Source organism: Gorilla gorilla, chromosome 6 (genome assembly GCF_029281585.2).
Source record: "Gorilla gorilla gorilla isolate KB3781 chromosome 6, NHGRI_mGorGor1-v2.1_pri, whole genome shotgun sequence".
In the NCBI taxonomy this organism is placed as follows: domain Eukaryota; kingdom Metazoa; phylum Chordata; class Mammalia; order Primates; family Hominidae; genus Gorilla; species Gorilla gorilla.
The window spans coordinates 75,405,256-75,430,992 of NC_073230.2; the positions used below are offsets into that span (position 1 = coordinate 75,405,256).

Genomic DNA, 25,737 nt, shown 5'->3' on the forward strand with positions numbered 1-25,737 from the left:
TAGTAGAGACGGGGTTTCACCTTGTTAGCCAGGATGGTCTCGATCTCCTGACCTTGTGATCCGCCCGCCTTGGCCTCCCAAAGTGCTGGGATGTGAGCCACCGCGCCCGGCCAATGTCCTGGTGTTTCTTTGTGGAAAATTTTAAATTACTCTTTCACTTGCTTTGTTATAGATTTATTCAGATTTTTAATATTTTCTTGAGTCAGTATTAGTAGTTTGTATCTTTTAGAAGTTTGTCCATTTTATCTAGGTTACTTTGTTGGATTACGCTTGTTTATGATCACTTTTATTTTTGTAGGGTTGGTAGTTACGTCTCCTTTTCATTACTGATTTTCATAATTTGAGTCTTCTCTCTTTTGTTATTGGTCGGTCTAGCTGAAAGATTGTTAATTTTGCTGATCTTTTCAAAGAACCAGTTTTTGGTTTTGTTGATTTTCTCTGTTCTATTTTCTGTTTTATTTATTTCACTGTAGTCTTTATTATTTCCTTCTTTCTGATGGTTTTGGTCTTGTTTGCTCTTTTTCTTTTCTTTTTTTTTTTTGAGACGGAGTCTTGCTCTGTCGCCCGGGCTAGAGTGTAGTGGCGCGATCTTGGCTCACTGCAGCCTCCACCTCCCAGGTTCAAGTGATTCTCCTGCCTCGGCCTCCCGAGTAGCTGGGATTACAGGTGCCTGCCACCACGCCCAGCTAATTTTTGTATTTTTAGTAGAGACGAAGTTTCACTATGTTAGCCAGGATGGTCTCAATCTCCTGACCTCGTGATCTGCGTGCCTCGGCCTCCCAAAGTGCTGGGATTACAGGCGTAAGCCATTGCACCCAGCCCTGTTTGCTCTTTTTCTAGTTTCTTAAGGGAGAAGGTTAGGTTGTTGATTTGCAATCTTTTTTAATACAGGTGTTTACAGCTATAAATTCCCTCATAGCACTGCTTTTGCTGCATCCCATGAGTTTTGTATTTTCAACTCAAAGTATTTTGTAATGTTCCTAATGTTTTCTTTTTTTGCTCATTGGTTATTTAGGAGGGTGGTATTTCGTTTCCACATATTTGTAAATTTCCCAAACTTTTTTTTTGGTTATTGTTTTTTAATTTTATTTCATTTTGGTCAGAGAATATACTTTATATGTTTTCAGTGGTTTAAATATATTGGGACTTGTTCTAAAGCCTAACACATGGTCTATCCTGGAGAAAGTTCCATGTCATTTGAGAACAATATATATTTTGCCATTGTTGCTTGGAGGCTTTTATAGATATTTGTTAGATCTAGTTGATTTGTAGTATTGTAGTCTTCTATTTCCTTGCTGATATTTTGTCTAGTTGCTTTATCCATTAGTGAAAGTGGGATAGTGAGGCCTCCAACTGTTATTGTTAAATTGTCTATTTCTCACTTGAATTCTGTCAGTTTTTGCTTCATGTATTTTAGGGCTCTGTTGTTATTTGCATATATGTTTATAATTGTATTTTTTTGATGAATTGTTGGATTTTCCCTCTTATAAAATGTCTTTTATGTCTCTTTTTTGGTAACAATTTTTGTCTTAAAGTGCATTGTATCTGACATTGTATAGTTTGCTGTTTGCATGGTATATCTTTTCCCTTTGTTTTGCTTTCAGCCTGTTTGGTCTTTGAATCTAACACATCATTTATTTATTTATTTATTTGTTTGTTTGTTTGTTTGTTTGTTTTTTTGAGATGGAGTCTTGCTCTGTCGCCCAGGCTGGGGTGCACTGGTGTGATCTCGGCTCCACCTCCCGGGTTCAAGCAATTCTCCTGTCTCAGCCTCCCGAGTAGCTGGGACTACAGGCGTGTGCCACCATGCCTGGCTAATTTTTTGTATTTTTAGTAGAGGCGGGGTTTCACCATGTTGACCAGGATGGTTTTGATCTCCTGACTTTGTGATCCGCCCGCCTCGGCCTCGCAAAGTGCTGGGATTACAGGTGTGAGCCATTGCGCCTGGCCTTTTTCTTTTTTTTGAGATGGAGTCTGACCCTGTCGCCCAGGCTGGAGTGAAGTGGCACGATCTTGGCTCACTGTAACCTCTGCCTCCCGGATTCAAGCAATTCTCCTGCCTCAGCCTCCTGAGTAGCTGCGATTACAGGCACCCGCCACCATGCCCAGATAATTTTTGTGTTTTATTAGAGACAAGGTGTCACCATGTTGGTCAGGCTGGTCTCAAACCCCTGACCTCAAGTGATCTGCCCGCCTTGGCCTCCCAACATGTTGGGATTATAGGCGTGAGCCACTGTACCCGGTCCCCCTTAAGATTCATTCTAATTGTCATTTTCTTCGTGTAGCCTTTTCTGAGCCTATGGATGTGATCCTTCCTTGAAATGCCTGTATGTCTTTGTTCATGCCTTTTGTATGCTCTTTTTATTATTTTATCATGGCATATATGGTTAGTTTCTTGTCTTCTCTCCTTGCTAAGCTACTAGTTCTTTGAAGGCAGATGATAAATCGTACTCATTTATATGCTCATTTAATGTATGTAACATTTAATTGAAATGTATGAGAATTTTCTACCCTGTAAAAATTAAATAACAGTACATGGTTGTACATATGATATGTTTTTATAATTATTGGAAAGGTATAACAAGACAATGAAAGTTCAGTTTTGCCCACAGAAATTGCTATTATAGGGCTGGACGCGGTGGCTCATGCCTGTAATCCCAGCACTTTGGGAGGCTGAGGCGGGCAGATCACAAGGTCAGGATATCAAGCCCATTCTGGCTAACACAGGTGAAACCCCATCTCTACTAAAAATACAAAAACGTTAGCTGGGTGTGGTGGCGGGCGCCTGTAGTCCCAGCTACTTGGGTGTCTGAGGCAGGAGAACGGCATGAACTTGGGAGGCGGAGCTTGCAGTGAGCTGCGATTGCACCATTGCACTCCAGCCTGGGTGACAGAGCAAGACTCCATCTCAAAAAAAAAAAAAAAAATTGTTATTATAGTGTTTTATTTTATTTTATTTTTTTTTGAGGCAGAGTCTGGCTCTGTCATCTAGGCTGGAGTGCAGTGGCGCAATCTCAGCTCATAGCAACCTCTGCCTCCCCAGTTTAAGCAATTCTTTTGCCTCAGCCTCTTGAGTAGCTGGGGCTTCAGGCATGTACCACCACGCCTGGCTAATTTTTTTTTTTTTTTTTTTTTTTTTTGGTATTTTTAGTAGAGACAGGGTTTTGCCATGTTGGCCATGCTGGTCTCGAACTCCTGACCTCAAGTGATCCACCCGCTTCAGCCTCCCAGAGTGCTGGGATTACAGGCATGAGCCACTGCACCTGGCCATAGCAGTGGTTTCTGATCAAATATTTGATGCCCAGCTTTTCATAGAGAACATCACAAAATTCCAGCTCCAAGTAATTTTGGGCTAGAGGCATAATTTCCCACAACAAATATGGGAAACCTGCTTTCATATGAGAGTGACTAGGCTAAAGCAAAACTAAACTGGAAAATGTACAGGAAAGGTAGAGCTATTTGCCAGGCTACTTTCTAGCCTCCGTATATATCTGTTATTTCTTGAGTCCAAATCTAGTTCTCCATTCTTAATCTCTCCCAGATGAAATCTTCAGGGACTTGCAGAAAGTGTGCAAATATGCATCCTGCTCATTTTTATAAGTAAAGCATAATGGCTACATGGATTTATAGTTTTCTTCTGTCATTCTAATTAGATCTGAGGTGGTCATGATAGGACAATTCTGGAGAAAATACAGTTCAAAAGCTGAGTATATTTTTAAAAACTATTTGCTAATGAAAGCCTTATAAATAATAGCAGATGGTCTTAAATTTACTTCATTTGCACCATAATTGTTGCATACCTGGCTTTTTGTTCATGCCAAGCCTAATAATGACTGGGACGTACCATGGTATACAGTCAGACCTGGGTTCCAGCTTGGCAAATAATTTGCCATGTAGCAGTATATTAAGGAAGTTTTTTATTCCTTCTGGGCCTCAGTTTCCTTATGTGTAAAATTCTAGAACAGAAATGTTCCTTTACCCTATGATTCATTGCAGCAATGTAAGGGATTGCAAAAAAGATTTTGATTCATTCGTCAACAAGAGTGCAAAGTGATGATAGAGGCAGATGAAATAGACTGATCAATAAAGGGAGTGGATTAGAAGAGCAAGGGTCAAAGGGAAAAAAAAGGAGGTGAACTCTGTATTTTTAGTTTTTTTTAAATGTAGTCAAACCATATTATAACACTGGAACCAGAAGAAAAAACTAATGTTCTAATCCTAGGAAAGCATTAGCTGTCTGGGCTTTTATTGAGAAAGTTTTAGCAGGATCAGTCAATGCGCATTTATCAAGTGCTCAATATGCTTGTAGTATATTGTTATATACTATGGAGAAACTGAAAAAGATAAGATATAGTCAATATGTCCCAAGAACTCACAACTAATTATACTTATAGAATCTAATTACAGCCATAATTACCTTATTGGCAATCTAAAATTCATTAATTCATTCAAAAGGCTCCAGTTTCAAGGAGCTCACAGCCTACTGGAAAAACAGACAAAGTAACCATGTAGTGTGAGATGTGATATAGGGTAAATACAAGGGCACTAGGAAGGACACCTGTGTCGTATGTGGCAGAGAGCTTTCAGGAAAGCTGCGCAGGAAAGATGGCATTAAAGTGGAATGTTGAAGGATGAGTGAGAGTCATCAGGCAGAGAGACACGCAAAAGCTGCAGTGCATGCGGAGGCTCAAACAAGGAAGGGATGCTTCAGGTGGATGACAGTGGCACTGGGTGAGTGTGTGGAGGTGGTGGGTGGGTGGGTGGTGAAACAGGCTGGGGAGCAGACAAGGGCTGGGTCAGGAAGGGCCTTGTACTAACGTTATGGTGAGGACTTTTTAATTTTTTTGAAAAAAGTAGAAAGTTGTGGAAGAGTTTTAAGCAAGGGAGCATCATAAGTATATTTGCATTTTAGAAAGATCATTCCTGGCTGGGAGCAGTGGCTCACACCTGTAATCCCAATGTTTTGGGAGGCCAAGGTGGGTAGATCACCTGAGGTCAGGAGTTTGAGACCAGACTGGACAACATGGTGAAACCCCGTCTCTACTAAAAATGCAAAAATTAGCTGGGTGTGGTGGCACATGCCTGTAATCCCAGCTACTCGGGAGGCTGAGGCAGGAGAATTGCTTGAACCTGGGAGGTGGAGGTTGCAGTGAGCCGAGATTGTGCCACTGCACTCCAGCCTGGGCAACAGAGTGAGACTCCGTCTTAAAGAAAAAAAAAAAAAAAGATAATTCCTGAGATAAGTTAGTGATTCAACTGATGGAAAGAAGTCAGAACTCAGACCATTTAGGAGGCTGTGGAGTTCATATGAGAAAGGAAGAGGGTGAGGATTAAACTGATTTTTTTTTCGTAATTATCAGCAGGGAAAAAAATTGAGGGAAATCAAGTAAAGGGAGATGAAGGAGGAAGAATTGACAGGACTTTACCAGTTACTCATGGAGAGGTTAAGGGAGAAACTACATAAAGGTTCCCTGGTTTTAAGCTTGAGAATCAGAGAGAAAGTGGTTCATTGACCAATGGAGGAAAGGGAAGAGTAGAAGAGATTTACTAGGGAAGGTAGGTTCCATTTAGTGTTCGTTGAGTGTAACATGCCGGTGAACATCCAGATAGAATTGTCCCTTAGCCTTTAAATGATCAAGTGTGAGATTGGGATAGAAGTCTTGGTTGCAAATCGATTTGAATCATTACAGTGTAAGTGAGAGCTGGCTGCAGATGAAGCAGGGTGAGTGTAGGAGTGTGAGTAAGGGAATGCAGTGCTGTAAATTAATCTTTGGTCACTGCTTTGTGATGTTGCTTTTGAAACATAAGTTTGAATACAGAGTTGACTTTTTAAAATCTGGGCTTTTCTTTTTAGTGTCATTGATTACTGTTAGTATTCTAACAGTTAATATCTGTAGGACTCTTTCTTTCCAAAGACTTGGAAAACTGTTTTTCCTCTCTGCTATGAATTTTGTAATTATTTTATTGATTGCAGAATATCTTTTTGAGGCAATGATTGAAATTGCAAAGTTTTTTTCATCACTTCCAGATTACTTTCTTTCTGTTTATTCATAGTTCCTTGTTTCATTTTCGATGTTTATTTGTTGACTATTTGCTTTATATCAGATGACTTTATAGGTATTTTAAGGGGATTTAAGAAAGATTTCACTAGTTACCTATTCGTCTATAAATTCCTTGCTTAGGCCAAGTGTGGTGGCTCATGCCTGTAATCCCAGCACTTTGGGAGGCTGAGGCAGGTGGATCACAAGGTCAGGAGATTGAGACCATCCTGGCTAACACGGTGAAACCCTGTTATTAAAAAATACAAAAAAAGAATTAGCTGGGCATGGTGGCAGGCACCTGTAGTCCCAGCTACTGGGGAGGCTGAGGCAGGAGAATGGCATGAACCCCGGGAGGTGGAGCTTGCAGTGAGCCGAGATTGTGCCACTGCACTCCAGCCTGGGCCACAGAGTGAGACTCCGTCTCAAAAAAAAAAAAAAAAAAATTTCCTTGCTTTGTATTTTATCTGGTGTTCATGTATCTGCTGCATATTAAATAATGAATGGGTTTTAATTTGTGATTTAAAGGAACTTAAATAGTCTAGTGAGGTAAACTAACCACAATACAGTGGTATGTGTGCTTTGAGGTTACAGATTACAGAAGAGGGAACAATTGATTTTTGTGCAGGAAAGATGAAAAAAGGCAGTCAGGGACAGGTTGACTGAGGAGATATGTGTAAAAGAGAGAAAGCAGCATGGTACTGGAGGCAGCACCATGAGCAGAGGCCAGGCGTGGAGGGGTCTGATGTCAATGGGGAATGATTCTCAGGGGGTCAGGCTGCATGGGAGGAGTGCTGGGAGGTGAAGGTAAAGGTGGAAGATGAGCAGGAGACAGTGAAGGAAGGGTGCCCTGGGCCCCTGTTCTTTAAAAGCCCCTTCACATGTTTCCATGTGATTGCCCCAGCAGTGCTGTGAGAGAGAACTTGCAGGTGTCCCTTTTTCCTTTGCATTTTGTCTCCAGTCTGTCTTCTTCCTTTCGTAATTTCTACTCTAATTACTTGTGAAGAAGGGTTTGATTATCATTATCTCTATTTTGTGGATGACAGAACTGAAGCTTAATGATTTATCTAGTGCCATGTGACTAAGAAAAAACTGATTCCAGACTACAGCCCAGGTCTTCTGACTCTTAATACACCAGGCTTCTTTTACATTAATTCAATGCCATCTTCTCTTCTACTTTTTCTATTCAGTTACTTTTCATTCTAAAGGTTATGAGGGGCTGGGTGTGGTGGTTCATGTTTGTAATTCCAGCACTTTGGGAGGCTGATGTGGGAGGATCACTTGAGGCCAGGGGTTCAAGACCAGCCTGGGCATCATAAGGAGGCCTTGTCTCTACAAGAAAGAAAGAAAGAAAGAAACAAAAAATTAGCCAGGTATGGTTTGCATGCCCCTGCAGTCCCAGCTACTTAGGAGGCTGAGGTGGGAGGATCACTTGAGCCCAGGAGTTGGAGGCTGCAGTGAGCTATATGCCATTGCACTCCAGCCTGGGTGACAGAGTAAGACCCTGTCTCAAAAAAAAAAAAAAAAAAAAGTTACAAGTTTGGTAGAAAAATGGCATAAACTTGAGTTACCGAATAAGAATATATAATTTGAAGAAATTTGCTTTCTTTGTTCCTCATCATGGGTGGTCTAAACAGATTATAAACATGAGCTTGATGAATCTAAAAGATAAATAGTTTAGCCAACAATGACTTCCTGATTTATAGGTCTGAGAAGTTTGGAACTTGGTAACTTCAATTTTTTATTTTGTTTTATTTCATTTTAACTCTTTATTATGAAAAATTTCAAACATATCCAAAATAGAGACAGCTATATTGAGCCCTCAAGTGCCCATCACCCAGCTTCAACAGTGAGCTCATAGCAGTCTAATTTCATATATACCCTCCACACATTCCTGCTCTCAGATATTTCTGAAGCAAAGCCGAGACATCATTTCATTTAACTTGAACCTTTACAGATGTTTTGCTTTAGTTTAACCTGTGCTCCTGTCTCCATTTGTGTTCTAGGCATTAGGTCCAGTTCTTGGTATGGGTTTTTTTGAAGTTCACTGCTCCTTTAAGTAGTGAGTATCAGCTGACTTTCAAAGATTGTCAGCTGTGTATACCATATTCTTCTTGCCATTTGCTACTCGTTAGTGGGTCTGGTGCCAGCCCCTAACATGCAGCTAGGAAAAGGTGTTCCCATGTTGATGCTCTGACCATGAGCTGACATAAGAATGGCTCTTGCAACAATGGTTTCATTTAGGTCAGATTTGAAGTTTCTACTGCATGGCAAAGCTGTCATTCAAAATCAGTCTCTGTGCATTTATTCATTGGCAAGTTCAAGCATGTGATAAAATTATTTTTCCTTTTGCTAACAGGCTAGAAGTAAATGTGGAGAAACCAGATACAGACTGGACTTTAGTCAGCAGGCACAGTGGTATTGGCTGTTGCTGTTTGCCACGTTGGTTGGCATCATGAATGGGTATGAGAGGCAAGGAACTAGTGATTAACAAAGGAAAGACAGTTTTTAGGGACGTTGTTACATTCCTGTAATTTATCTTTTGCTAGGACATGTCCCCAGCATCTCTTTGGACCTAGAATATAGCCATGTTCCTGATTATAACAGCAGGGTGTGGTGAATGTGCTCTTGAGTGTGTGTACCTGGGCCTGTGTGTGTGCACTGGGTGTTGGGCATGGCCTTGCTGGCTGCTGACCTCTGTATCTCTACTTTTGTTGACTGATCCTGTTTTTGGTTAGCAATCTTAGTTTATAAAATTTGCAAATATGTAAGTATAGAAATGTAATGTCAGCACTCTCTTCTCTAAGGCATTATTTCTAGGAGTCTATTTCATTTGGCCTGCTGGGAAAGAGCAGTTCTATTAATAGTGATTCCTCAGATACGTTTATTGCAGTGTTTCAGTGCTTTTTCTCTCCCCTGGCGATAAAACTGAGCCTGAACATTCTGGTATTCTTTTTTTTTTTTTTTTTTTTTTTTTTGTGAGATGGAGTTTCACTCTTGTTGCCCAGGCTGGAGTGCAATGGCACGATCTTGGCTCACCACAACCTCCACCTCCTGGGTTCAAGCGATTCTCAAGCCTCAGCCTCCTGAGTAGCAGGGATTACAGGCACGCGCCACCACGCCTGGCTAATTTTGTATTTTTAGTAGAGACGGGGTTTCGCCATGTTGGCCAGGCTGGTCTTGAACTCCTGACCTCAGGTGATCCACCTGCCTTGGCCTCCCAAAGTGCTGGGATTACAGGCATGAACTACCGCACCCGGCCCATTCTGGTATTCTTTTTAAATCAACCTTAGCTCTGTAAATGTCCTAGGTGAGAAAATATTGATCTGTTGTCTGAAAATACAGCAAAGTGGAGTTTAAAAGTAATGGAAAGAGGGCCGGGCACAGTGGCTCACGCCTGTAATCCCAGCGCTTTGGGAGGCTGAGGTGGGTGGATCACCTGAGATCAGGAGTTCAAGGCCAGCCTGGGCAACATGGTGAAACCTCATCTCTACTAAAAATACAAAAATCAGCTGGGCGTGGCGGCACATGCCTGTAATCTCAGCTACTGGGGAGGCTGAGGCAGGAGAATCACTTGAACCCAGAAAGCGGAGGTTGCAGTGAGCCGAGATTGTGCCATTGCACTCCAGCCTGGGTGACAGAGAGAGACTCAGTCTCAATAAATAAATAAATAAAAAGAAATAAAGTAACGGATAGAGGCCATGTTTGTGTGTGTGCATGCACACGCACATGTGTGTAAACACACATGCACACAGTGTTTTAGTATATAAGGGTAATGATCAGGCCAGCTTTTACTGTACTTCTTAAATCAAAGGACTACCTTTTTTAGAATTTGAGAAGAATTAGTATGAAGGTGTGAGTGGAGCCTCAAATACTATAGTCTCTTATCTAGAAAAAGGTACTTCCCAGTTTGGTTAGGTACCTGTTTTTTTTTTTTGTTTTTTTGTTTTTGAGACGGAGTCTTGCTCTTTCACCCAGGTTGGAGTGCAGTGGTGTGATCTCGGCTCACTGCAAGCTGTGCCTCCCAGGTTCACGCCATTCTCTTGTCTCAGCCTCCCGAGTAGCTGGGACTACAGGCGCCCGCCAACATGCCTGGCTAATTTTTTGTATTTTTAGTAGAGATGGGGTTTCACTGTAGCAAGGATGGTCTCGATCTCCTGACCTCATGATCTGCCCACCTTGGCCTCCCAAAGTGCTAGGATTACAGGTGTGAGCCTCCGCGCCCAGCCGGAAGCTTTCTTTTTTTGAATCTGTAATATGGTTTTACTTTCTTTAACCAAAATGTTATTGTATAATAGGATTGACTCTTCTCTGTTTTCTACATTATTCTCTTTTCTTGCCATTGTTTCCTTTTCTTTCTACCTGGCTCCTTTTGAATTGAACATTAGGATATCATCTTAAGTGTGTCTTTTAACATAATGGATGCAATGTTCTGCATAGATTTTTTTTTTTTTTTTTTTTTTTTGAGACAGAGTCTTGCTCTGTCGCCCAGACTGGAGTGCAATGGCGCGAACTCGGCTCGCTGCAAGCTCCGCCTCCCGGGTTCACGTCACGCCATTCTCCTGCATAGACATTTTAATGCTATATTGCCACCAATTATCTTAATACTTTTTTCTTTGCAGTTTTTTCTTATTAAGCTGATATTTTAATCTCAACCTAGTCTTTGTGATTCTTTGTTGAAGCTTTATATAGTGCCTGGCACAAAACTATGTGCTCAAACATATATTGAATGAATGATTAAAAGAGTATACACATGAATAAATAAGAACCAGTTCTTAGTTGGTGTATTCTACTGAGACTGTCAAAGTATTTCTCTAGTAATGAATTCCTTTTTTTAAAAAAAAGCTGTATTGAAGTGTAATTTATATATATAGTATGTGAACTTCCAAAATCTGAGACAGGTATCAGTTAGTTTAGAAAGTTTATTTTGCCAAGGTTGGGGAACACGCCTGTGAAACAGCCTCAGGAAGTCCTGATGACGTGTGCCCAAGGTAGTTGAGATACAGCTTAGTTTTATACATTTTAGGGAGACATGAGACATCAATCAATATATGTAAGAAGTACATTGGTTCCGTTTGGAAAGGTGGGACAGCTCGAAGCAAAGGCAGGAAGACTTGAAGCGGGGAAGGGGCTTCCAGGTCACTGATAGGTGAGAGACACACAGTTGCATTCTTTTGAGTTTCTGATTAGCCTTTCCAAAGGAGGCAATCATATATGCATCTATCTGTCTGACTGAGACTGATACCTGTCTCAGACTTTGGAGGTTCACATACTATATATATAAACTACACTTCAATACAGCTTTTTTTTAAAAAAAGGAATTCATTACTAGAAAAATACTTTGACAGACAGTGGGCAGAGGGATGACTTTGAATAGAATGGGAGGCAGGTTTGCCAGAAGCAGTTCCCAGCTTGACTTTTCCCTTTAGCTTAGTGATTTGGGGGCCCCAAGATTTATTTTCCTTTCACAAGTATGAGGGTGTAATTCAGTATTTTTTTAGTAGATTTTATAGGGTTGTACAGCTATGACAACAGTTCAGTTTTAGAACAGTTCAGTCACTGCAAAAAGTTCCTTCATGTAAGCTTGCACTTAAATCCCTGCTTTTTCACTCTGTCTCTATAAATTTGCCTTGTCATTTAAATGTGTGCTTATGTTGCTCTCATATATATATGTATATACACACACATACTTTTAGGATTGTTTATATCTAAACAACTTTAATGAAGTGTATATAGTGTAAGGTATATGTACTTTATTTAAGTATATATACTTAATGTATATATACTGCCTTTGCTTTGAGCTGTCCCACCTTTCCAAACGGAACCAGTGTACTTCTTACATATATTGATTGATGTCTCATGTCTCCCTAAAATGTATAAAACCAAGCTGTATCTCAACCACCTTGGGCACAGGTCATCAAGACTTCCTGAGGCTGTTTCACAGGCGTGTTCCCCAACCTTGGCAAAATAGACTTTCTAAATTAACTGATACCTGTCTTAGGTTTTGGAAGTTCACATACTATATATAAATTACACTTCAATAAAGCTTTTTTAAAAACAAGTGTGCACACACTTTATAATTGTTTTCATTTTTAAGCATGGCTTTCTAGGAGTTGCCTTCCTGTCTGCATAGCTTAGTGATCAGTGGTCACCCAGTGCTTGGACAGTGGTTGCCTCAGACATCTTGAGCCAGTAAGGCATTTGTCCTCTGCCAGGAGATCTCTGTGGGTAGGGAGCACATACAAAGTTTAGGCTGTTTTCAGATCTGCTGTCTTTTACTTTCCACCCAGTCCTTTCATGTCTCCTCTGTGCCTGCATGCCACTTCTGGGTTGGCCAACAAATGTGCCCCACCCAGACTGCAACCTCCACCTTCTAGAGCTGTTCACCCTCTCACTCGCCTCCCACCTGCTCCATCACTTACTCTGACAGTGCAGGTGGTCATGTGCGTTCTTCCCCACTCCAAACTCAGTGAACTGTCAGTCCTAATGGTTTGCCTTGCCCTGCTCTGCCTTGCAGAACCTCTGTACCTACTGAATGAGTAGATGAGGTGGGAGTAACCTTACACAGACCCTCATTGTTCTTACTCACCTTTTAGCAGTTTTTCAAGCATAAATGCTTCTCAGGTTGTTGTATTCTTCTGGTGGATTTCCAGAGCACTGAAAGGGTTGTTTTGCCCATTTCACCCAGCTTTATCATTGGTTTTTGGGGAGAGGAATTAACTACCTTCTCACTAGGCTGTAGCTGGAAGTCTTCCCTCTCAGAATGTATTTTTTAGTGTAGTTAGTCATTTCCCCAGGTATATTTACTGTATCCTTAGGGTTCTCCAGAAAAACAAAACCAAACCCCTGTGTTAGGGTTTTACAGAAAAACAACCAGTAGTCAGGGTAAGGCAAACCATTAGGACTGGCTGCTTTGCTAGTGGGTTGGAAGGGATCTCACTGAGTTTAGAGTGGTGGATAACATGCATGCCCACTCTGTATATGGGGAGGGGTCGGGAGTAGGGAGAGAAAGAGACTGATTTTAAGGAATTCACTTATGCGATTGTGGGGCTTTCAAGTCTGAGATTCACAGGGCAGTTGGGCAGAGATGAGTTGATGTTGCAGTCTTGTTCCCGGACCAAACTGAGGGTCGGGTTGCTGTTTCTTGTGGCCCAATAACGAGATGCAGATGAACTGGGGAGGAAGAGAGTTTTTATTTCTGTAACTGTTACAGGGAGGCCTGGAAATTATCACCAGACCGACTTAAAATTACAAAGTTTTTCTGAGCTTATGTACCTTCTAACCTATATGTCTGCATGTAAGTGTGCATTCATCTGAAGATGTAAGTGATTAACTTCTTTTAATCTGTAACTAAAGTCTGAGTCCTGAAGCCCTTCTTCTGGAGCCTCAGTAAGTTTACTTCGTCTAAATGGGTCTAGGTTCTGGGGTGATTACCCTTATCTTGTCTCCTGCTAAATCACGGAGATTTGGAGAGTTCCTTCAGACCTCCAATAAACTTGTTTGTGGAGGCCTGGGGAGTTTCTTCAGACCCCTAATAAAACTTGTTTAATCCTAAATGGGTCCTGTTAAGAATTCCTTCGTTATTTTGTCATGCTTTAAGGCCCAGGAAAGGCCTGGGCAAAACTCTTGGTGCGCTTTTGTTACATTCCAGCCTTTGTATAACAGCACTGGCTTTTTTTATTTTTTTTTTAGCTTTTAATATTTAACTTAACCACTCAGTCAGTACTGAAACAGTTGTTATGGAGGCCTGCGTTAGTGAGACCTGGCCTGCCACAGTCTTAACTCCAGATTCTGCTCGGTAGCAGGCTGGACACACAGGCAGGGTTTCTATGTTGTAGTTCTTTTCCAGGAAACCTCAGTCTTTGCTCTTAAAGCCTTTACCTGTGAGATGAGGCCTTCCTGTATTATGGAGGGTAAACCACTTTACTAGAAATCTGTTGATTTAAATGTTAATCACATCTAAAATATACCTTCACAGACATATCTAGATTGGTGTTTGACCAAACAACTGGACACCAAAGTCTAGTCAAGTTGACACATAAAATTAACTGTCACACTTGCCTTCTGAGGATTCAGGGTAAATTATTTTGGTGTAGATGTAGTCTGGTTGCTGTCTGTTTCCCACTGTATACCCTTGCTCTAGCTAAACTAGCAGCTCCAGCTGTTTCATATACATGCTTCTGCTTTTGCACATCCATGTCTTTGGTCATAGTGTACCTGCAGCATAGAGTGCTTCCTGTGTCCAGATCTTACCTGTCCTTCTGAGGATTAGATCGCAGATACTTATACATACAATTTTGTTAGCAGCCTATACACTAGCTTTCCTAAACTTCTTCCTGTCACCTAATTATGCTGTGTTCTGTCTTGCCATTGTGCTTTTGCACACAAGTTCCTTTGGTTTAGAATATCCCTCCCTCTCTCTTTTCTTTTTTAAAGAGACAGGGTCTCAGTGTGGGCTGGTCTCGAACTCCTGAGCTCAAATGATCCTCCCATCTCGGTCTCCCAAAGAGCTGTGATTACAGGCGTAAGCTGCTGCACCTGGTCCTTCCTTCCTACTTTCTGTAAAACTTTTACAGCTTCCTCAGGTCAATTACATGCTCCTTTTCATTATGCTCCCATTGTCCCTTTGCGTATTTCCACGGAGGCACTCATCACATTTTATTGTTATTGTTTACATATCTGTCTGTCAAAAGGCTTTGTTTTCCAACAGCAGAAGTTACTATACTGTTTTCCTTTTCAAAGTTGGTCCTCAGTCGAGCCTGAGTATCTGGTCTGTAGTACCTAAATAAATTGTGGGATAATGGCCGGGCGCGGTGGCTCACGCTTGTAATCCCAGCACTTTGGGAGGCCGAGGCGGGCGGATCACGAGGTCAGGAGATCGAGACCATCCTGGCTAACACGATGAAACCCCGTCTCTACTAAAAATACAAAAAAATTAGCCGGGCGTGATGGCGGGTGCCTGTAGTCCCAGCTACTCGGGAGGCTGAGGCAGGAGAATGGCGTGAACCCGGGAGGCGGAGCTTGCAGTGAGCCGAGATTGCGCCACTGCACTCCCGCCTGGGCCACAGAGCGAGACTTCGTCTCAAAAAAAAAAAAAAAAAAAAAAAAATTGTGGGATAATAAACTGAATCTCTGTTAAAGATTTGGAAGTTGTTTCATATTTCTTCTATAATTTCTCATTGTTAGAATGTGGGATAATGACTGCTTGGAGATAAAGCAAGTCTGAATAGCAGAGATCAGCCTTGGGTTGGACTCCAGACATTCTTGGGCTTATTAAATATTTGGTTGACTCACGGATAGAAATAGTTTTATTTATTTTCCATTCTTTACCAGGTACATAGCTTCAAAATTACTTCATTAACAAAAGCTGTTTCTGATTATAAACATTGATTTATTTTTACTCAAATTTGTATATACTGTATATACTGAGTAAAACAAATTTTACTCATTTGTTTTTGTTTTGTTTTGTTTTGTTTTGTTTTTTTGAGACAGAGTCTTGCTTTGTTGCCTAGGCTGGAGTGCAGTGGCATGATCTCAGCTCACTGCAAGCTCTGCCTCCTGGATTCATGCCATTCTCCTGCCTCAGCCTCCCGAGTAGCTGGGACTACAGGCACCCGCCACCATGGCCAGCTAATTTTTTTTGTATTTTTTTTTAGTAGAGACGGGGTTTCACCGTGTTGGCCAGGATGGTCTCCATCTCCTGACCTCGTGATCCGCCTGCCTCGGCCTCCCAAAGTGTTGGGATTACAGGCGTGAGCCACCGCGCCCAGCCTCAAATTTGTTTTAAGAATATCAAAGAATCCAAGACTGTTTCAGCTTCTTTCTACCTAAAATGCAGTGGTGATAACTGGTGACTGATTTGTAAGCAATCTCAATGTAATGATAAATAACCTTTTCCTTTCTCTACTAGATGTTGGTTATCTTTCTGAAGTAGACTGTCCATGGCCTGAACATTTTCTGAAAATCATTTTGAGCAAAATATCTGTTTAATAACAAGATAACCACATCAAGATGGTTGGAAAGCTGAAGCAGAACTTACTATTGGCATGTCTGGTGATTAGTTCTGTGACTGTGTTTTACCTGGGCCAGCATGCCATGGAATGCCATCACCGGATAGAGGAACGTAGCCAGCCAGTCAAATTGGAGAGCACAAGGACCACTGTGAGAACTGGCCTGGACCTCAAAGCCAACAAAACCTTTGCCTATCACAAAGATATGCCTTTAATATTTATTGGAGGTGTGCCTCGGAGTGGAACCACACTCATGAGGGCCATGCTGGACGCACATCCTGACATTCGCTGTGGAGAGGAAACCAGGGTCATTCCCCGAATCCTGGCCCTGAAGCAGATGTGGTCACGGTCAAGTAAAGAGAAGATCCGCCTGGATGAGGCTGGTGTTACTGATGAAGTGCTGGATTCTGCCATGCAAGCCTTCTTACTAGAAATTATCGTTAAGCATGGGGAGCCAGCCCCTTATTTATGTAATAAAGATCCTTTTGCCCTGAAATCTTTAACTTACCTTTCTAGGTTATTCCCCAATGCCAAATTTCTCCTGATGGTCCGAGATGGCCGGGCATCAGTACATTCAATGATTTCTCGAAAAGTTACTATAGCTGGATTTGATCTGAACAGCTATAGGGACTGTTTGACAAAGTGGAATCGTGCTATAGAGACCATGTATAACCAGTGTATGGAGGTTGGTTATAAAAAGTGCATGTTGGTTCACTATGAACAACTTGTCTTACATCCTGAACGGTGGATGAGAACACTCTTAAAGTTCCTCCAGATTCCATGGAACCACTCAGTATTGCACCATGAAGAGATGATTGGGAAAGCTGGGGGAGTGTCTCTGTCAAAGTGAGTAGAAGATACGTTTTTTATTTTGACTCTATATTTAGCTAATAATGATCTATACATGTGTATGTATGTGTTTTATGTATATATGTGTGTATGTTCCTGTGTGTATATATAGAAGCTGAAGACCTTTTCTGGAACAGATACAGCTTCATTGATGAGGTTTCTTTTTTTATTAATTCTCTACTAGTTTATTACAGATGTTCACTTATTTATACTTCATTTTTTCATTTATATATCGTGGCCCTCTTTATTTGTTTGATGGATACAAACCCACCTTACAGGTGGTGAAAAGCCTTCTTCAGGGTCTCAGACCTTAATGCCAATCATTCAGTTTTAGTGGCTTCTGATTTCTAATTTCTAGATATTGTTGTTAATGAGGATAGTTGGCTTTTGTGTGGATTAAGCTTAAAATCAGGAAGTGCATATATCATGTTAATGAGCACATAGTGAATTATAAGCATTTTGAAATTTTTAGTGGTAGAGAAAAATAAAAGCTTCGTCTAACCTAATCTCTTCATTTTATGGACAAGAAGACTGAGTCACAGTAACATTAAAACGATTTGTTCAGATTTAGATGGCAAGGCCAGAATTCGAATCTGTGCCTTGGTCTCAATGAGGTAGTGCTTTTCTCCGTGGCATTTTACTACGTGTTGTGCTTCCTTTGTCATCTGAAGGATATAACCTCTCTTATTTTTTACAAAAGGCTAGAGAATCTCCAAAATTTGGAAGCCTAATCCATACAAGAAGTTCCTTGGATTCAAAACTTCTCAAATGATGATTTTTAGCATTTTGCTTCTTTTCTTATGAAGTGACAACTAGTATACCCTCTAACCTGTCTTGATGACTTATATACCTGGAATGAGGATATAAAAATGGAAACTACTATTAAATTCAGGTAGCATCTCTTCATGAAGAAGAGTTGGCTATAACTAAATTTTATTTTTGTTTTTTTCTTTTATCAAAGTAATATATAACACCTGTAAAAAAGAAATATATAAGGTGTTATATATACATATATAAAAAGAAATATAAAAGGTGTTATATATACTTTTTATCAAAGTAATATATAACACCTGTAAAAAAATACTTTCCTTGTGTGCCCTTCTTACTTTCACCAAGGAATATCTGCTTAATTTTTTTTTGCTGTATAGAACTTGTATAGTAAATAGATTTCTTATGTAGATAATCTCAAAGGAACAGCTGCCTGCCTGTACCAAGCTTTCAATTATTGATTATAAGTTATGACATTCCATCATTGTAGTGGCTCTAGGTTGTTTTTATTGATTCAAAGAAAATTTCAGCTCTGGCTACTCTGATTGCAGTTTATTATTATTTCCAGATAATAGACTATAATTGATTTTTAATCACCTGTATTAGGTATTTCAGTCTTTGTGCTTGTTTGTTGGCCCGGCACCAATGCTACCTACATCTGCTAATATAAAAGGAGGCCATTAGACCACCAGCCTCTTCAGTAGGGATTAAAGAGATATGCTTAAGTTAAATTTTGGTGCTAATCAGGAAGAGAACATTTTGTGTATATACTTGCTATGTTTAAGGTAAACATAAAGGCCAAGAAAATTCATAGAAATTATATTATGAATTAATGAATTTTAGAAAGTAAAGAGATGTTACTTAGCATTTCAGTATGTGGAATGGAGGCCCTGTAAGGCTCTATGTTTTGTCAAAAATTAACATGTCACAATCATGAGTAGAACCTACCATGCTTATTCCAAGATTTTTGCATTTGGGGTCTTTCTAGTTTGGGGCTATTATGGATAAAAGTTGCTAAGAACGTTCTCGTACATTACTTTTGGTGGATATAGCATTCATTTCTTTTAGGTATATACCAATGAATAGAATAGAATTGCTGGATGACAAGGGGGGTGTGTGTGTGTGTGTTTGTGTGTGTGTGTGTGTGTGTGTTTAACAGATATTTCTAACAGTTTTCCAAAGTGTCTCTATCGTTCATGTATGGCTGTACTGTAAATGAACATGTTCTAGTTGCCTCACATCTTTACCAACACTTGGTATTTTAGTCTTTTCTGGTAGGCTGCAATTGTTTTTTAAAACTTAAAAGCAAAATAATATTTGAACCCCTTTTTGAAAGAAAATCTTACCCAGAATTCCCATATAAAACAAGAGCTGCTTTGGTTGAGGTGAGTCTAAACTAGACCATATTTCCTTCTTTTGTTTTTGAGATGGAGTCTCTCTGTGTCATCCAGGCTGGAGTGCAGTGGCATGATCTCTGCTCACTGCAACCTCCATCTCCCAGGCTCAAGTGATCCTCCCATCTCAGCCTCCCGAGTAGCTGGGATTACAGGCACGCATCACCATGCCCAGCTAATTTTTTTTTTTTTTTTTTGTATTTTTGGTAGAGCCCCATGTTGGCCAGACTGGTCTCAAACTCCTGAGTTCAGGCAATCCATGTACATCAGCCTCCCAGAGTACTGGGGTTACAGGTGTGAGCCACTGTGCCTGGCCAGCCATACTTCTTTTTTAAAGATTGAATCCGTACTCTCAAAAACTGCTTTTTGGGGAATAAGGCAGAAAATACAAAATTATTACATAGTGCCAAGTTGTAAATATCCCATGTTCATTATAATAAAGAATTTATTGCCCACAGTCAGTCATCCTGTGTGCTTTTCTTTTTATTTAAACATTTTTATTCTGGGAAATTTTTTTTTTTTTTTTTCGAGATGGAGTCTTGCTCTGTCGCCCAGGCTGGAGTGCAGTGGCATGATCTCGGCTCACTGCAAGCTCGGCCTCCCAGGTTCACGCCATTCTCCTGCCTCAGCCTCCTGAGTAGGTGGGACTATAGGTGCCCCCCACCACGCCCAGCTAATTTTTTTATTTTTATTTTTAGTGGAGACGGGGTTTCGCCATGTTAGCCATGATGGTCTCGATCTCCTGACCTCGTGATCTGCCTGCCTCGGCCTCCCAAAGTGCTGGGATTACAGGCGTGAGCCACCGCGCCTGGCCGAAAATTGTTTAAAGTAAATATTTTAATACTTAGTTCAGTATTACTTAGTATTACAATACTTAAATATTTAGGCAGCTTTGAAGGTTTGAAGATGTCACCAGATGGCCTAGGGACACTTGTAGAAGCTGTTGAAAATAGAGATATCAGGAGACCTTCACAGTTCTGCCTCTTATCTTGTTAATTTTTGAGAGTTAACCTTTACTTTGCTTAGAAATTTCCAGTTATTTACAGTCAGGGTGGCATCTCTTGCGTCTCTGGGCTGTTCCAGTTACAGAAAAGTCAGAGGCTCCTGCTCAAGTATCTTGAAAAGAAAGCAGAAGTAAAGTTTGAGGCTATTTATGTTGCCCTCTTCTCATGGTTTGTGGAATTTTTTGTGGAATTTTAGTTGTCTCCATCAGGGAACTTTTGGGAAGTTACAAGAGCGTACAGTTACTTCTGTTATTAAACTCATTATGATACCATGAAATTACCTGGAACAAATAAAAATCAAGTTTGCTAGGTCAAAAGAGCAAATCCAGAAAAGCAGATTAATGTAACAGTGACGCTTAGACAACAAGTACAGGAATCACAACTGCAATTCAGAGACGAGTTGTTATCTACACTTAGGGCAGAAAGAGAATATAGCAACTATTAAACACAAATAAATTAGAATGAAAAAGATAATAGTAGTGATAAGTACAAGAGAACAAATAAGAACATGAAAACTGACACCCTACAGCTTCTAATAAGTAAAGCAGACAAAAAATCCTCTAAATCAGATCAAAAGCAAAGAAAGACTGAATAAATGAGTGAAAATAATGCAAAAAGGTTTTTGGAAATGGAGACATTTTTGAGGAAGTAGGAAGAATAATTAGTAATTTATTAAATTCATAACTGTTTCTTTTTAATATAGAAAGTGAAATTTAGTTTTGTTAAAGAAAAAATTATTCAGTGATACTTGCTAAGGCATGAGGCAGTGTTTATTTAGCACCACTGCAGGAGGTACAGGGACCACTGCAGTCTGGTCTTGCAGTGGGGAATAGAGATTGGACTTAACTGAATACAGCATGGGCAAGTGAGAATTTGTAGCCAGGGAGTAAGGTGAGGGTCAGTGGATGGAAAATTACTACGAGGAAACATCAGGGGTCAGGGGCATTCTGGCTAAATTTACCTGATAGGATTCTCACTGAAGACAGGCCGGGGTGATCAGACACCACCTGGAGGGTGGTGGAGGATGAGAAACCCGATCAGATCCTGAGAGTGATTAGATATCAAGGGTAGGAGGTTCTTGCTAAACTGCCTTAGCAGGGTTCTTTGCTAAAACTGGATTTTATAAAGAAGTGCACAGATGGTCCTAGGAGAAGGTTCAGGAGCCTGACTGAAGTTTGGTCACACAAAGAATCTTTGTCAGTTTGGAAACTTAAAATTCTTACATCTTATGGGATTAACAGAAAGATAACTCAATAGCCACTTGAAATTCTTCTGAAATTTAAGGATAACAAGAATATTTTGAGCAAGTGAAGAGAATGACAGACCATATTCATAAAGATTATGAGCACCAATAGCATGGAAAATTAACAGCAGGCAAATTAGGATCACCTGAGCTCTACTAGCTCAGTCTGAAATATCCAAGAAGAATTTTATAAATATTACATGTGGTGTTTTGTTTTTGTTTTTGTTTTCATGAAGCTATCAGAGAACAAGTCTGTTTATTTGTGAAAACTTCTCCTTTGTGAAGGCACTGCCTAAGGATGCTATTGGGCTATTGGGGTTGTGTCTTTTTTGGTTTTTTTTTTGGAGACAGGGTCTTGCTCCATCACCCAGGCTGGAGTATAGTGGCAAGATTGTGGCTCACTGCAGCCTTGAATTCCTGGGTTCAAATGATCTTCCCACCTTAGCTTCCTGTTAGTAGCTGGGACTACAGGTGCATGCCATCATGCCTGGCTAATTTTTTTTTTTTGGTGGAGACAGGGTCTCACTCTGTGTTACCCAGGCTGAATTCGAACTCCTGGCCTCAAGCAGTCTTCCTGCCATGGCCTCCCAAAGTGCTGGGATTACCGCTGTGAGCTGCCATGCCCAGCCTCCTTTTACAAGCTATATTGAAGAGAGAAGTGACTGAGACATCTTAGCTGGAGAGGAGGAATTGAATAAACAAGGGATACAAGTGACAGAGTAAAATGGGCTGTGAAAGGAAATCAGAGAGCTGATGAAACATTGCATTTCAAAGTGTGTCAGTGAAAGATTGAGAAGAAGCAGAACCAGAACATGAATTAATAAGGCAACATTTGTACTTTTCTTGGAGAATATAGCAATTGGTAGCAAAAATTAGAAGTTGGATATCAGATCATTTATTAGTTTGATTAGATTTCTCTACAAATAATAGAGATCCAAAATAACAAAGATTTCCAAATAATGACTACTATGTAGAAGGCAGACCAGGGCTGCTTTGTCAGCTCTGCAGTCGTCTGGCATTTAGGCTGCTTCCAGCTTTTGTCTCCATCATCCCCAGGATCCAAGTTGGAGCGCCAGTCATTTCATCTACATTCTAAGCAGCACAGCAGGGGTGGATGTGTGTAAAACAAATGGCGTTTAGTATTTTTTGAGGATATTTCTTAGAAGCTTCCAGGTAGTACTTCTTGCTTTTCACTGGCCATAACTGGGGTTTCTTTTACTAAGAAAAAACAATTGGATATTGGGATAGGCAGATAGTAGTCTCTGCTACATTATTTAGCACCTACTATGTGCCAGACACTGTGTTAGCTCCTTGAGATAAAAGGTCTTTGCCTTAAAGGAACATATGATCTAATAGAAGACTTAGATTCATATATAACGCAGGGTTAAGAACTATGGTCACCACTGCTTCTTCATTGGTGAATAATTAAAAACAAACAAAAAGAGGCCAGGCACAGTGGCTCACACCTGTAATCCCAGCACTTTGGGAGGCTGGGGTGGGCAGATCACCTGAGGTCAGTAGTTCAAGACCAGCCTGACCAACATGGTGAAACCCCATCTCTACTAAAAATACAAAAATTAGCCAGGGGTGGTGGCCCATGCCTGTAAACCCAGCTACTCGGGAGGCTGAGGCAGGAGAATCGCTTGAACCTGGGAGGTGGAGGTTCCAGTGAGCTGAGATCGTGCCACTGCACTCCAGCCTGGGTGACAGAGCAAAACTCTGAACAACAACAACAACAACAAAGAACTATGGAAAACCAAGGAGAGGTGCCTAACCCAGTCTGAGGTGTTCAGAGAGGTCATCTTGGGCAATGTGGCATGAAACTGAGCCCTAAAGAAGGGTTTCCTCAAGCTTGGTATGACATTTTAGTCAGATAATTATTTGTTGTGGCAGCCATCCAAGATGATCAACAGATAAAGGGAAGCGCATTTAGTTTTGACTTAGGGAATATTGTGCTCCCTGGGTGACCCATGGTTAAGGCGCTGTAGTTCTTCCTTGACTGTCCAGAATGTCTTTCCTTTTCCTTAGCCAATGAGCCACCCAAGAAATGTTACTCCTGGGAGAAGCCTGTGCCTAACTGTGGTTTACAGAATTCAAAGGGAAGAGGTAGTATGGAGGACTCCTTGTGGCTTCACTCCTGGCCCAACCCAGGGCCTCAAAAGGACCTAAGGAACAACAACGCCCTGTTATGCCTGACCTATGGACCCTACCCTCTTGACCATATAATGGAAGTCAACTAAGCTTAGTCCCACCTGGACCTAGAACATGGTGTTTGTTTCCCATAGGTGAATATATTTTTGAAAAATATATTTTTGAAAAATAAGTAAAACAAAACCAAATCAGGAAATAATCATTGAGAAGTTACAATATGAACACATTAACAAAGATGAGTAACAATGTGGTGTTTTTTGCTAGAGAGTTCATTTCCAGGCAGGAAGTAGTGTGAAACAAGGTTTGAGAGAAATGATGCGGACCAGGCTTTGGAGGGCCTTATATTTTAAGCTAAAGATATTGAATTTTAAGCCAGTTGCCTTCAGACTTCTCTTATTAGTGGAGCACCCTTTTTTTCAAGTGAAATCTTGTTCGGAACCTTGGTATATGATGTACTTGGAAGTGAAGTGGCCCTCCTTTAGGCAGCATTTAATTTTGGTTGGATTTAACAAAGAAAACTGAAGTGAAGCTCATGGAATTGCAAAACTACAATTTTGTTTTTAAAAGAAAAACATTGATTGTAATGTGTAAAATTTACAAAACTGATACACATTTTTAATTGGGATTATATTGGTTTATAAAAACGTTTAGTGTTTTTTTTTTTTTTGAGACAGAGTCTCACACTGTCTCCTGGGCTGGAGTGCAATGGCATGATCTTGGCTCACTGCAACCTCTGCGTCACGAGTTCAAGTGACTCTTCCGCCTCAGCTTCCTGAGTAGCTGGGATTGCAGGTGCGTGCCACCACACCCAGCTAATTTTTTTTTGTATTTTTAATAGAGATGGGGTTTCACCATGTTAGCCAGGATGGCCTTGATCTCCTGACCTCATGATCCGCCTGCCTCGGCCTCCCAAAGTGCTGGGATTATAGGCGTGAGCCACCGTGCCCGGCTCAAAACATTTAGTTTTAATAGGCATTTTAGGGTATGTCTTAGTCCATTTGGGCTGCTATAACAAAATACCACAAACTGGGTTCTTACAAACACAGAAGTTGATTTCTCGCAGTTTTGGAGGCTGGGAAGTCCAAGATCAGGCACTGACGGATTCAGCATCTGGTAAGGGCCTGCTGTCTGGTTCATAGATGGCCCCTTGTGTCCTCACATGGTAAAGGAGGTGAAGAATCTCTCCCTGGCCTCTTTTGTAAGTGCACTAATAAGGACACTTCCCAAGTTCCCGTTTCCTAATACAGTCACATTGGTGATTAGGTTTTAACATGAATTTGGGGGGACACAAACATTCAGTCCATAATGAGGTATAAAACTTAGAAGATTCCTGTTTTTTTAAAAAAAATTCTTTTTTTTCTTTTCTTTTTTTTAAGATTTAAAATGTAAGCCTAGTTCAGAGTATTTTGCCAAGATGAAGTGTAGGGCAAATTGGATCTTTAAGTAGAGTAACCTATTACATTGATTAACTACTGTCAAAGCCAAGCACATCAAGGGAATTATGGTTGGTACCCATCCAGATATTATACATGAATTCATGGTTCCTCCTTGGTCCTCTTCCGAATTACCTGTCTAATGAAGAATTATTTCATTGTTTTTGAAAACATCCTTACATTTCCTCATTGCTGAAAATCATGTTTTCAAACATCAACCATTCATCACAATCACATATAGAACCTTTAAAAGACCTAAAGTTTCTGATTCAGGAGGTCTGGGATAGGCCCAAGAACTTGCGCTTCTAACAGGTTCCCCGGTGATGCTAATGTTCCTGGCCTGATTTCACTTTGAGAACCACTGCTTAAAATCATGCTACGTTTTGTTTGCTTCATTTGTGGACTCAGACTTTCTTGCCCCTACAGCCTGGGCTCCCGCCACACTGAAATAATTGTAGCTACAATTATTGCCACACCATTTATTTAATCAGTTCCTTTGAATGTGTTGTTTCCTGTGCCTACAACACCTTTCTCTCACTTCATTTCTTCATCTGACCAACTCATGGTTGTATTTCAAGATTTAGTTCAGGTTTCCTTTCCCTAAGGAAGATCTCTCCAAGGCCCCCCTCTGTCTGGGATGTACTTCCTATGCTTTCATGAGACACTTGGCAAATGGAAAAGGGTTGATACTTTGAAGCTGGCTAGACTTTGTTTAAAGTCTTTCATTGACACTAACTGGTTTTGTAACATTGCATCAAATACTATCTCTCTCTGTGTCTCCATTTTCTTATCTATAAAACAGGGAAGATGGTGATGATGGTAATGATACCATCCAACATCTACTGAA

At 40.6% G+C, this 25,737-nt stretch overlaps 1 protein-coding gene across 8 annotated transcripts in view; it reads left to right on the top strand.

Annotated features, from left to right (window-relative positions):
* The window catches only part of TPST1 (tyrosylprotein sulfotransferase 1), a 149,352-nt gene that overhangs the window by 10,912 nt on the left and 112,703 nt on the right, over positions 1 to 25,737 (top strand). For all 8 annotated transcript variants that reach the window (XM_019031443.4, XM_055346985.2, XM_004045519.5 and 5 more), the window contains exon 2: positions 15,949 to 16,894. In XM_019031443.4, the coding sequence (XP_018886988.1) occupies positions 16,050 to 16,894 (845 nt within the window). In that variant the 5' untranslated portion in view covers positions 15,949 to 16,049. The remainder of the gene's footprint in view (positions 1 to 15,948; positions 16,895 to 25,737) is intronic.